At 42.4% G+C, this 13,679-nt stretch overlaps 1 protein-coding gene across 2 annotated transcripts in view; it reads left to right on the top strand.

Annotated features, from left to right (window-relative positions):
- Papss1 (3'-phosphoadenosine 5'-phosphosulfate synthase 1) overlaps positions 1–4,100 on the top strand; it is a 114,294-nt gene extending 110,194 nt beyond the window's left edge. For both annotated transcript variants that reach the window (XM_008846534.3, XM_017801481.2), the window contains exon 12: positions 3,365–4,100. In XM_008846534.3, the coding sequence (XP_008844756.1) occupies positions 3,365–3,503 (139 nt within the window). In that variant the 3' untranslated portion in view covers positions 3,504–4,100. The remainder of the gene's footprint in view (positions 1–3,364) is intronic.
- Positions 4,101–13,679: the final 9,579 nt, after the last annotated feature.

Below are 13,679 nucleotides of genomic sequence, written 5' to 3'. Positions count from 1 at the left end.
TGGGGTTATAAAGCCCTGACATTGGTTTCCTGTGATTGGTTAACAGAGTCACACTGGTTTGTGTTCACATTCTGTATGTGTAGCTTTCCAGACTGAAGGTCTTAGACATGTTTCAGAGGGAGTGGAGCATTTATCAACAACCATGTACTTGAGTGGAGTTGGCCATCTAGCTGATCTGAGAGACAGAACTAGAACCATGAGTCAGGTTGATCTTAGGAACCGGTGGGAATGGGAGCATGCCTGCTGGGTGGAGGAGTTGCTTAGATGCTGATGGTATAAAACCATGCCCAAGGTTTTTCGTGTCCCTGTGAGCAGTCTAGCTGTTAAGCACAGGCAGCAAAAGCCAGGGAAGCAGAAGCCAGCTGCCCAGTGTGGTCACTAAGGGTTCTGGATGCCTCTGTCTGGCTAGAGCCCATTCCCAATGAGTGGGAAGCCCAGAGCACTTGATTGTGCACAGACTAAGTGGCTAAGACTGGGAAAGACTAGGAAGACTGCCTGCCAGGCTCCCTGACAGCAGAGGAGGTCAGGGGGAAGTGGGATCTGAAGGGGCCCATGAAGAGATCCTCGTGAAGGGCATGAAGAAGCCTCTGTGTGCAAGTAAAAGTGGCTCTAATTAATCACAATGCTTATAAACCTTAGGGCAACAAAAGGTTCTGTGTTGAACCAGAGAAACTGCCTGCACATACAGACACCTTTTCATCACTTGATATTTTACCAAATATTTACTGAGCCCCCAATTAGAAAGATAATAAAGTACTGGGTCTTTGGTCAGTTAATATTTATTCTCTGGGTCCTGTGTCCCTGACATTGTTCTGAAATCCTCTTTCCTGCTGTTTGTCACTGAAGGTGGGGGGTGGGCGGGGCAGGGAGTGTAGCTATTGCAACAACAGTGGGGCCAGAACGGGAAGCATAGTGCTGTAGCAGGAAAGAGGGTTTCAGAACAGTATCAAGTTCTCAGTTTGGTTCTGAACCTGGTGTTCAGCTTGTCAGGGAAGGTGTTGCAAGTCATTGGGGCTTCAGATTAATTAAAGGTCACAGTATTGGAAATGATTTTAAATTACTTTAGAGATTTTAAATTACTTTAGAGATTTCAACAACAAACTATTACCATCTATTTATTGTGTACCAATTTCTTTGAGACACAATCTCCCTATGTAGCTGTGGTTGGCCTTGAACAACTCAGGGCCATATCAGCCTCCTAGTGCTGGGATGAAGGAACTGCTGCCACTTTTTATCTCACGGACAGATTTTGTTTTGTAACCTTATTCTGTCACTGGTAACTTTCTTACTACGGATAATTGTGTATATTATTTGATTTTGATACTGTTGATGGCAGTTGATAAAAATGATCCTGTGGAGAGCCCCAGAAGGCAGAGTGAGCAGAACACAGCTCTCAGCAGCACTTCACGGGATACCCATTGGGATCTGCTTCCTCATAGGCCCTCTCCTTCCCTTTTCTGTATTTTGACAGAATTGCAGTCTTGTCTTAATCTGAGCTGCTATAACAAAATACCCTAGCCTGGCTTAAATGGCAAATATTCCTCATAGATCTTGAAGTTGGGAAGTACAGGATCAAGGTACCAGAAGATTCAGAGTCTAGAGGGCCTCAGCTGTGTACACTCAGCCACTTTCCTGCCATGTCTTCACACCAGGCTGGGGGTCCTGAGTCTCTACCTTTGTTGATAAGTGGGTCAGTCCCATTGTAGCCTCTTATTCTCATGACCTCATCTAACTCTTGTCACTTCCCAAAGGCCCCATCCTCAAATACCATCACCTGGAGGAGTAAAATTCAATGAGAATTTTGGGAGAGTCAGACATTCAGTCTGAGGTAATATAATACTTACTATCCCGATTATTCCACATACAACTGTTAATTACGTCTTGAACATTTTATCTCATGTTTACACTAATGACTGTGTAGCATTCTAATCAGGGTAGTACTAACTTATTTAGGATCTTTTAACCTTAAAGTTACTTATAGTATTTTGCTCTCATGAAAAGAAGCTTTCCTTGTAGCTACTGTACACATATTTGATTATTTCCAGAAGGTGATTTCTAGATGTGTGATTTTAGTTAAAATGTACCTGACATACTCTAGAAGCGAGGGCTTCCTGACTGTTGATGGCTTTACCGGGTCTTTGGGTTGGCTCCAAAGGTCATGAAGTGAGGAGGACTTTCTAGTAGGTAGACACAAATAGGGCCTGTAGGCTGGTGACCCGAAAGACCCAGAATCCTTGCTGGGTTGTGGTCAGCTTTCTAAGTTGGTTTTATGTTTGAGGGAAGAGAGTGAAATTACAGGTACACACGTGCTGTAGCCACAGATGTGGCCCCTTGCTCTTCGTATCTCATCAGTGGGACAGTGTTGATGATCGGTGCTCATGGTTGCCCTATTTTCCAGTATGCATTTAGACTTTCAGGTTAAAGCTCCTTAAAAACTTTTTATCTGTAATAGACAAATCAGATTTAGTAGTCTTTAAAAAAAAATAAAGTAAAATAAATCTGGGGCTGGAGAGATGGCCAAGCAGTTTGGAGTAGTCGCTGATCTTCCAAAAGTCCCGAGCTCTGTTCCCAGCACCCACATGTTGGCTCACAACTGCTTATAACTCCAGTTCCAGGGGATCCATCATCATCTTCTTGTCTCCGAGGGCACTGCATGCATGTGGTGCATGTGCATATACACAGGCACTTATACATACACATTAAATAAATCAATCTTAAGAAAAAAAGAATTCTAAATCAGATTTGCCAGGGACTGGGGATAGAAGGAGACATGATGTGGCCAGAAAAGAGCAGCCCAAAGGACTGGTATGATGAGGAACCACCCTGTAACCTGTGGACTGGTGTGATGAGGAACCACCCTGTAACCTGTGGACTGGTGTGATGAGGAGCCACCCTGTAACCTGTGGACTGGTGTGATGAGGAACCACCCTGTAACTTTCGGACTGGGGTGATGAGAAGCCACCCATTACCTGTGGTGATACAGAATTGAATATTCACATAAAGAGAAGAGGGAAAGCTGTGCGGGTCTGGGTGTGGTGGCAGTTCGTGTCTTAACTGGTTGCCATACACTGTGACACTGGACAAGATGCCACTTGCCCTGTTGGGACTGATCATGTGGACATAGACTCTTGCTAACAGTTTTTGTAAGACTCTACAACAATCTCAATAAAAATTCATTTAATTTTTTTCCTAGCTCTGACACAGGATGATGTTCATCTGTGTTGTGTTTTTACTCTGACTAATCAGACCTCAGATTGATAAGTTTCCTTGTTAGTACAATCACCTGACAGAAGGAACAAATGCTCCTTAAATTCCACATTGACTTTGTAAAATAGTGAAATAACTGATTTTATCTCTCTTTCAGCCATGAAGACTTTGAATTCATTTCAGGAACGAGAATGCGCAAACTTGCCCGTGAAGGTCAGAAGCCCCCTGAAGGTTTCATGGCCCCTAAAGCCTGGACAGTGCTGACAGAGTACTACAAGTCCTTGGAGAAAGCTTAAGCCACTGAGCTGGTCAAGGTGGTCAGTCCACCTGGTCTTGTTGCAGAGTAACGGAGGGGACCACTCAAGTCGTGTCAGCATTTCCTTGTGCTGTGTCTTCTGGACACACTTCCAAAAACGGCCCGTTTCGCTTTCCTCCTTCAGTTTCCGTCTCTGCCTTTGAGTTCTCTTTTGAGCTAGTGTAACACACCGCTGGTTTGAGTGTACCTTTTCCCCTATTATCGTTAATGATCTTATAATACAATTTTGAAATCTTGCCTTTTTATATTGTATTTATTATGTTCTTACTTGGGATTTTTTTTCCAAGCTGTTAAATTAGTTTTAATCATTAATATATACATTGATTGGCTTTTCATCCCTTAAGAAAGAACAAAAAAATCACTAAACAGTAAACTTGTTAGACCTTGTTTTGGAATTTTATAAATTCTACAAGACACCTGTAGCAATTATTGTTTAGTTTTTGTTTTTCACTGAAAATGTAAACTGCTTCATCTCCCCCCAATCTGCTATTGCTCTTTTAGCGTCCTGTCTGCTAAGATGTCTGTGTAAGTGCTGAATGAACTTCCTTATTCAATAAAATTAAAACTTTTTGGCTTCTTTTGTTTGTTTATACCTGCCCTTGTGAAGAAGTGCCTGATGGAGGCAGAGAATCAAAGGACCTTTCCCTTTGGGGTCTAACACTTAGCTTGTGACACTGATACTTGGTGAGGTTCTGACTAGCCTGGAGCCTCTGTTCCGTCATTTTAAGTAGGAAAATAATAACAAATTCTTAGTCCCTTTAAAAGCTCAGTTTCTTAAGTATATCTCAAATATTCTTAAATACCTATGTAGTTATCCACCCAGGATTTAGGAGATAACTAGGCATTGTTTACTTTAGCAAGGGGAGCTAGCTTACACCACTTACACTGTAAACCCTGTGGCTTCAAATAAAGAAGGCTTGCCTCTTTTTTATGCTGTACTATCTTCTAGAAGGTTTTGCTTACTTTGATCATTGAGGTTGTGGTCCTGAGACAGAACAGAACAACAGGGAAACTTTCAGGAACATGAGAAGAGGAGCCCTTCACCCAGGACTCTCACAGAAGCCTCTCATTGGCCGAAAAGCAGGAATTCCAGCACAGTTTACAACTGCTCAGGCCTTTCTCCTCTCCCAGTTATAAACCTGCAGTTTCCAGGAATCTCACCCCCTTTATACGAAAAGGATGTGAGCCAAACCCCTGTGCAGCCCTAGTGGGTTTTGCTTTTACCTTATCAGATCATAACTCTTCCAAGACATCTCTAAAGGCACAAGCATGCTCTCAGGTGTTTTGGTTTAGAAGTGTCAATGTTCCTAAATCAGTGGAGCAAAACTCATCTCACTGTCCCACTCATGTTTCAAAAGTGTTGGAAAAATAGACAACTTCTGTCATTACAGGAAGGCAAGCAGAACTGCTAAACTTCAAGATGACTTTTACTGTTAACATTTTGGCCAGTTGTGACTTTCTGTGTTAATCACAATCTGTTGCGTGAGGAAGCTTCACTGGTGAGAGTTGAGAGATGCATTCATATTCTCTCTGTCCCTGGTTCTGATATATTCCCTGAGCCTTAGGTGTTGAAGTTGCACTGAGATGTGTCTCTCAGGGCTGGGCATCTTACAGACACTTATTCTCTGTATTTGATCAGTTGTGGAACTTTAAATTGTCTCCATCTGTTGCAAAAAGAAGCTGCTTTGATGAGTGGTGAGAGGTAGACTTGTCTATAAATATAAGGATACTTATTTAGCATACAGTAAGAAATTACATTTGTCTAAGGACGTGACAGATGTAGGTATTTCTCTAGGATCTATGACCTCTCTGGCCATGTGTATTTGGCTATGTTTACAGTACCACACATGAGTTCCCTCCTGTTGAGAGGGCCTTAAGTTCAATTAGATAACTGTTGATTATCCCCAAGATAAAAATGCACCAGTAGAGATAGTTTGCTGGGCTGGTTATTGTTGTAGTTATTAGACTTTACAGATGGGTTGGGCCATTGATTATTTTTCTCCCTTACTTTCATAGTATCCTCTGATACTTTGAGGCTAGTCTTCAGGGAGGAGGCTTCCTGGTCAGTTCCAGCTTGATTGCTCTAAGTTCTATTTTCAAAGTATGTCCTGTCTTCAGCAATAGGTCTTACCTTTGAATTCTGGGAGGCAATCAAGGGCTGTGGCATAGTGTGTGTTATTTTGGGAATTTCTTGGACTACCCTGACCACAACTCGAAGGGAGGTTTCTCTTGGCTGGCACTGTGATTTTTTTTGTTATATAGCCTTTGGCTATACAAATGCACTCATACATTGTATGTGTGTTTTTCAGTAGGGCTTTGAACTAATATATTACCCTCTGGTTTTTCACACTAAACATTATTTATCTCATCTTTCCCTGTATAACCCTCCCTCCCCAGTTAAAGTACCGCATTTTCTCCAGTTTCCCCCTTGATAACACCTGTCTCCTCTATCTTCCTTTCTTGAGCTCCTTCTTCCCCTTTACTGTCATGGTTCCTTATATAACTCTCCCTCCTCCCTTCCCAGTTAAATACCCCCATTTTCCCTTTGATAACATCTGTCTCCTACTGCAGAGTGAGTGTCTCTGGATAGGACTTCTGTGTTAAACCTCTGCCACTCAGGGCTCAGGGGCCATTTCAGAAGAGGGAGCAGAAAGACTGTGAGAGCCAGGAATGGCAGATGACCACAAGGTAACAGTTTTCCAGGTGGCTGGGAACTTGCTCATATGTACTTAAACCAATGGTGACAGCATGCACAAGACCCATGCAAACTCAAGCCAGACAAAAACCCAGCAAGTGGGGACATGGGTAAGAAGCCACAACTTAGTTGAACTATTGGCAGCTGATCTCTGCTGGGTGAGGGAAAGTTGGTCTTAAGGGAGTGATGCTGGATAGGTTGACCAGACTGCAGTGAATGGACTAACACTGAGAGACATTTGAGGACACAAACTTGATAGTCCTTAACATATATGATAGAATGTGTAAATCCAGTGTGGGGAGGGTATAGGGAGTGCAGATAAAGGATGAGTCTAAATATGATCAAGATGTATGAAATGCACAAAAATTCAATTAAAAAATTAAAAACAAAAACCCTAATGATTTTTATCCACACATGGTGGCACACGCCTTTAATCCCAGCGCTCTGGAATCAGAGGCAGGCAGATCTCTGTGTGGTCGAGGCCTGCCTCGTCTACATAGGGAGTTCCAGACCACTGTGGCTATAGTGAGACCCTGTCTCAAAAAACTTTTTTAAAGTTAAAAATATAGGAAAAGTACATTAAAATGTCATCTGAGTGTGTTGGTGCATAACTATAATCTCAGACCATAGGAGGCTGAAGCAATAAGATCATGAGCTCAAGGCCATCATGTCCTACATAGTTAAGTTCCAGGTCTAGGTTACATAGAGGCTCCCATCTCCAGAAAAACCAAAATGAACAAAATCAAACCAAAATAAACCAAAACCCCCTCCTAGCATCTTTAACCTGGCTTTCCAAAGCAGAGCTTTTATTCTGGAGTGACAGAATTGAAGTCTGGGATAGAATACAATGATGGGTCATGGCATATTTTGGGAGACTAAGGAAGATAAGGGTTTTTTTTTAATGGGAAAAGTGATATACGTTGTTTTGAAATAATTGTCTTTGAGGATGGAGATAGTCCAAGGTCAAAGGGTCAGTTGCTGTGTAAACATCTTTGTAAAAGTAGTTTTGTGCAACATTGTGGTTTGGCACAGTCTTTTATGAGGATTCTTGTTATCAGGCAAATACGAGTGAAGACCACCTACCAACTTCCAACTTCATAGTTTACGAACTCCATTTTCCTAAGGCTTATGGCACGTTTCTTCATGTTGAGTCTGACAATTTTCATAGCATCTTTTCAATTCAGCACCAAAATACTTAACAGAATTATGATAGTGTCCTAAAAGGGAGCCTCTCCCTGGGCCCCTGCCTGCCACAGCTCTGTGGCGGAAACCTGGCTCCAGACCCCATTCATTCCCCTGGGGTTGGCCACCCACGTGTGTGTTTTAGAGACAAGGAAATAAAAGCAACTAATGGTTCCACTGGTTCATATGTTGGTATGTATTTCTAAATCTGATATATGTGGAAATTTTATTTTCCCCTTTCCTAGTTCATAAAAAGAAACTAATCTTCCAAACATTCTGCCCTTACATAGACTGTCTCCTGCCAAGTGGTTTTGGAAATCCAAGTGCCATTATTATCTCTCTATCAACTGGAAAAGTGAATGGAAAAATAGTAAGTTTTTTAAAGGAAGAAGGAAAAGAAAGTGCAATGATCTTGGCATGAACAGAGTGTCTTAAATCTGTCAGTTCTCTCTCCCACTGATAATCAAGACCACATATTTGGGTTTTATTTCCATCGAAGAGGGGGACAATGATACCTACCTCTTGGAAGTCAGCTTTCAGATATTTTATCAGGAAAAATTGGGAAGTCATGCTTCCTACAGATGGCATATCTTTATTAGCACATATGTATCCAGGTATGGTTGCTTAACAAAGTAAGGAGGTATTTGCCCCCGGGGCCTTTTGTGTATAGTGTATGTTTCTTAGAGAGCCTCCAGGCCTCTGGTTGTATTGCTGCTAGATGCCATTTCTGATTCCACCGTCTTGTTCCAAATATAATTATATATGTTTGGCATAGATCATCTTGCCCACCTAACTCTTAGAATATTTCTGGACTGAGGTAAAATCTGGCCCCTCTAATATCATATATTTGAGAACTATAGTTCCTCAAGGATGTTTTAAGATGAAAGCCTCCTTACCGCTACTTCCAGCTTCCCCAGGTTCCCAAGGAAATTGGCATCAGGATTTAAGACCCAGAGCTGACAAGTAGTTGCAGGTCGGAACTTGGGTGTATATATCACAATGAAGTCCTGGAGTTTTGGACTAGTGGAGACTAAGGTGAAGTTTGTTGATGCAGGTTTATTTTTGATGGTACTCTGTCCTCTTGGTGGCTGTCGAATATTGGGATCAACACTTATTTCTCAAAAATGTCTGTTTTCAAGCTCTAGAAAGGTTTCTTGTTTGTCTAAGACAATGCTGTGTACTTCAGGGTGGCATATTCTTGTCCCCTACATTAATAATATTTACTAATATGACTGAATACAACTGTACTCATCAGCTAATTAAGGCTGGGAAATTTGGGTTGTGTTAAAAGTAAAAATAATTTGAAGTAGGAGGAGCTAGAGACTGCAGTTAAAATGAGTAATAGGATTAAGTAGAATAATAGTGACAATAAGTAAACTGGAATTGGGCGGCAGTGTTAAAAAAACAACCCAGGGTGGAATTAGAGAACTATAAAATGGAATGTATCCTTAATACTATGAGGGGTAACACAGACTAATAAGAAAAATTCTTAGCTGGGCCTGGTGGTGCACACCTTTAATCCCAGCACTTGGGAGGCAGAGACAGTCATATCTCTAAGTTTGAGGCCAGCCTGGTCTACATAGCCAGTTCCAGGCCAGGCCAGCTGAGACAACAGGGAGACCTCTGTCTCAAAAGGACAAAAAAAAAAAAAATTCTTTTAGAGGGAAGTTAGTAAAGATCATGGCTTGTGTTTTTGGAGAGTTTGTTTTTTTTTTTTTAATGTGTAGGAGTGTTTTGTCTGCATGCAATGCCTGCAGAGGCCTGCAGAGTGCATCGGATCCTCCAGAACTAGAGCTTTGGTTCCTTGTACTTATATTTCTAATGGATTAAATAGATTATACTCAAAGTTTGCATAAAGTAGTTCTTCTACTGACAGAAATAACCAAAAGAGAACAATTAAGTTCATTAAGAAAAGAAAAATTATAAAGATATAAAGACAACTTGACAACAAAATTTTGAGTGATTAAGATTGGATTAAATGGAAACCCTTAAAAGGTAATCTTTTGGAGTGATCATTTTTACCATGATAAATCTGAAAGACAGCCGGGGGTGAGACAGTCAAAGCCAACAGCTCTGTTTAGACCTGAGTTTGGGTATTATGCTAAATAAGACTTTATAACATAAAAATCCATGTCCCAGACATGATTCATATGTGCCTGTTTCTGTCATTTTGGAGGCAGGCGCTAAAAGCCATCTCATCTTCATCCTCCTTTCTACCTTCTTTGCAGAAAGGATCCTGACTTTGTTGAGGTTGGCAGTGTACCAGCGACATGGGAGTGAGTCTTAAGGCCTTGGTCAAGACATGCTTGCCTGTGCCCAGCCTGCAAAGCCACCTGTGTGACTGCGGCAGAGGAACCAGTGCAGCTGAGGAGACCTACAGCTGGTTCTGCTGATGTGGAACCTCTCCTTTAGAAGAGAACACAACTTGTCATACAATATTTCCTTTTTATTTTATTTAGTTTTCTAGCTGGTAGGCAGATTCAAAAATGCTCCCTCAGCAAGTTATACCAAGACATGATGGATGTCATCTAGCAATCTCTGCTGATGAAGAAGGGCCTGAAGAAATGTTCTTCATATTGTGACCTTGAACATTTTCTGCTAAGGTCACCTGAATTGGTACTTCTAAAATGAAGGCTGAAATATGTATTTTAAATATATACGTTGGGGCCTCATATACCTTACTATTTGGCATTTGATAGCATAAAAGCTGACATTGGTGTAAAAAGAAAATATTTTGATTTGATACACATTTGAATAAGAGATTTTAATAATACTTGGACTTGACTCTCAGCTACAGAAGTGAGATTTATGGAGAATGAAACCTTGGTTCTTTGGACATTCTGAGAAATATTTTAGGTTGAAAATAAGTTATATTTTTCTTTTTACTAAAGCTGGGGATGAACAGAGGTGGTTCTGTTGAATGAGGGTTCTGGTAAATCATTTCTCCTTTGCTAACAAAGCTCAAAAAATGTCAAATTTCCACAGATTAATGGAATTCCTAAAATCCTAAGAGCTCATATAGTTTTTGAAAATAACAGAATAAGGCTTACTACATTTAAAGACTGATTGTGTGTGCACATGCGTGAGGGGGGTACATTCCAGGGTGCACATGTGCTACTATCCACAGTTGGACATCAGAGGACAACTTTGGGGAATTGGCTTTCTCCTTCCACCTTGTTGAAGCAGGGTCTCTCTTGCTTCTGCGGCTCTGCATGCTGCAGGGTAGCTGGTCCACGAGCTTTGAGGCCCTTCTGTCTACCTTCCATCTCCTTGTAGGAGTGCTGAGGTTACAGATGTGTGCCACCACATCTGCTTTTCACATGGGTTTTGGGGATTTAAATTAGGCCATCAGATTTGTGTGGCTAGCATCCTTACCAGCTGAGCCATCTCACCAGCTCAAGAACACTTTTTAAAAAATTGTTTACCTCAGTGTTCAGATAGCTCTTTAGGGATTTCTTTGATGGTTCTTCCCAGGAACTCCAAATATTCTTAGCTGAGACTCTTAAAGGCAGCTACATGGAACTTTAAAAAAAGAAAAGTTATCAGACATTGTGAGATACTTACCTGTGGCCATCTTTAGATTCTTCCAAGGTTGGTCCTGCCGTAGCACTCTGAACAGTGGAGGAAAAACCCCTGCGGTCTCATGAGGCCTCTGCTGCTCAGAGGTTGCAGGGATTTTCCTGTTCACAGCCCAACTAGCCTCCTGTTTTCACTTCTTTCTCTGGCTCCTGCTACAAAGGCGAGGCCATACAACCTTAGAAGAAGGAGCACTTTAGTCTCAGAGACATGCTCTGCACCGGGGCTTTAAGACAGCTAATATGTCCATTTCCCCTCAACTTTGCTTCCCACTCAGGAATCAAGGCAACCGTGCCACACTTTATGGGCTGCACATCTGCTATAGCCAGATCCTGAATGTCTTCAAAGGCTGCTTGATAAAGCCTTAATTCCCAGCTAGGCACTGTGGGGAGATGGTGAAAACTTTGAGATGGGGCCTAGCAGGAGGTCATGTGGTCACTGGGAGTGTGCCTTACACGGGGCATTGGAACCCTAGCCCTTCCTCTTCCAGCTTTCCTTCCTGGCCATGTAGCGAGCAGTTTAACTCCACCAAGCACTCCCACCATGCTTGGTTCCATGCAAATTGGAACGATGTGGATTATCTTTTTTTTATGTTTTTTAATGCATAAACAGAACATGAGGGGAGGGGAATTGTGCTGCGGTCAGCCTTTCACTTTAGCTGTCTGAATGTTTAGAGAGCATCACCTTACCTGATCCGTGGCAGTTGGACAATTATTGGCCTTATGGGAAGAATTTCGTGGGCACCCAGTGGGCTGACACTCCCTGTGTTAGAACGAAATGTTTAGCTGGGCATGGTGGTGCATGCCTTTAATCCCAGTACTTGGGAGGCAGAGTCAGGTGGCTGAGTTGAGGCCAGCCTGGTCTACATAGGGAGTTCCAGGCCAGCCAGTGCTGCATGGTAAGACCCTGTCTTGCAGTAGTAGCAGCTTCTGTAGATTCTGCAGTAGTGTGGTATGAGTAAACAGTTTCAGCCCTGATGTGCTGTGTGGAGAGGAGGAACTGCAGAGCAAGTACAGAGACCCAGTAAAGGACCTGCACTTTCCCAGGCTGGGGCCAGGGAGTCCGGCTTAGGCGGTCAAAGAAGTAGGTAGTGGAGCTGGCCATGGTGCCACACACACCTGAAATCCCAGCACTTGGGAGGTGGAAGCAGGAAGATCAGTTCAAGGTCATCCCCCGCTATATAGTAAGTTTGCAGCCAGGCTAGCTCACAAGAGACCCTGTCTCCAAAAAGTAAACAAACAGAAAACAAAAACAGCAACAAAAGAAGTGTGAGGAAGGTGGGATGCGGGCTACACTTCCGCCAGTGTCCTAAATAGCTCCGGGGCCTCACAGCTGTGGTCTGTGCTTTAAAGGCTACATATGTTTCAACTTCGTTGTTTACTCACCAGCGAACTCTTGACAAGGTTAATCTAATAAAGCCAAATGTATTCCTTTTGCTCTGTTCGGGATCCAGTCACCACGTGTCTACTTGCAGGATCTGCGCCTCAGGAGGCATCCAGGATCGGTTTTTTCTGTCTGTGCCTCTAGCTGTCCTGTAGTACAACCACACTATGCCTTCACCCTGCATGTGCTAGGAGCACACACTGATGAGGTCTTACCAAGGTGCTTCCTTCTAAAACTGTGGACGTCTCCTGAACTTCGGGACTTAAAGAGGAAGAGCCCCAAGGAACTAACTGTAGCCTTCAGTGTATGAGGTAATGGGTGAAGGACTGCCTTCCCATGAACTCTTCTAATATCCACAACCCGGTAGTATCTGTTCCAGTTTTGCAGAGCAAAAATGGACATGTAGGTTAAGGAACTTGCTCATGGTCACACACTAAGTGGTGGAGTTGGTGTCAGGAGCTGAAGAGTGGCTGATTCTAGAGTCTGAATGCATGAAATATTTCTGTTGAGGGATTTGGAGATGTCCAGAAATGTGAATTAGTCTTTTGAGAGAAGTAGGAAAAGAAAATTATATAATGAAATAGATTAATAAATAGTTGAACATCAATTGCAATTCAAGTTCTGAGTTCAGTATTTTATATACTCGATCTCATTCTCTTCTTGCAATAGACTTATTGGATGAATTTCCCACTTTACAGAGAGGAATATGGAAGTGATAGGTTAGGGTAATTATCCAAGATCACAAAACTAGTAAAAGTTAAAATCAGGACTAGACTCAAATGCAAGATCCTGGAAGGCTTGTACCTTAGCTTAACTTCCAGGTGCTCAGAGTGAAGCCTGGCTTATACCTATTTTTTGATCCTCATGTTTGGAGCTGAGGCCGCGCCGTTATCAGAATATAGTGCTTTCTGAGGCATCATTTGAATCAAAAGCTCTTTGGATGGCTGATATATGTGTAGGTCCCTGAATCTAGTGAATCCAAATGGACTAGGAAATCTGTATTTCTCAGAAGGCCCTGCTAGCTCACCAAGATCAAGGCAGGGGCATTCAGAATCTGTGGAGCCCACCTTGAAATGTGTTTCAAGATGCCATTGCCACAACCCTTGGACTAAAATAAGGCGCAGGCCATCCCAGATTCATGGGAGAGGAAATCATCTCCCCTGTTGACAGAAGGAGCTGAAAAGTCACATAAAGGGCACATACTGCAAAGGCTAGAGGGGAAAGGGTATTTTGTGGTCATTTTTTCATTTAGATAGGAGTTCCACCAGCCAGGAGGCCTCACAGTGCCCTTTCTATTGTCCAAGGGACTGCTGTACTTCG

Source organism: Nannospalax galili, unplaced genomic scaffold (assembly GCF_000622305.1).
Source record: "Nannospalax galili isolate Female #2095 unplaced genomic scaffold, S.galili_v1.0 scaffold2423, whole genome shotgun sequence".
Taxonomy (NCBI): Eukaryota; Metazoa; Chordata; class Mammalia; order Rodentia; family Spalacidae; genus Nannospalax; species Nannospalax galili.
This window is presented reverse-complemented; position numbering and strand designations above follow the sequence as displayed.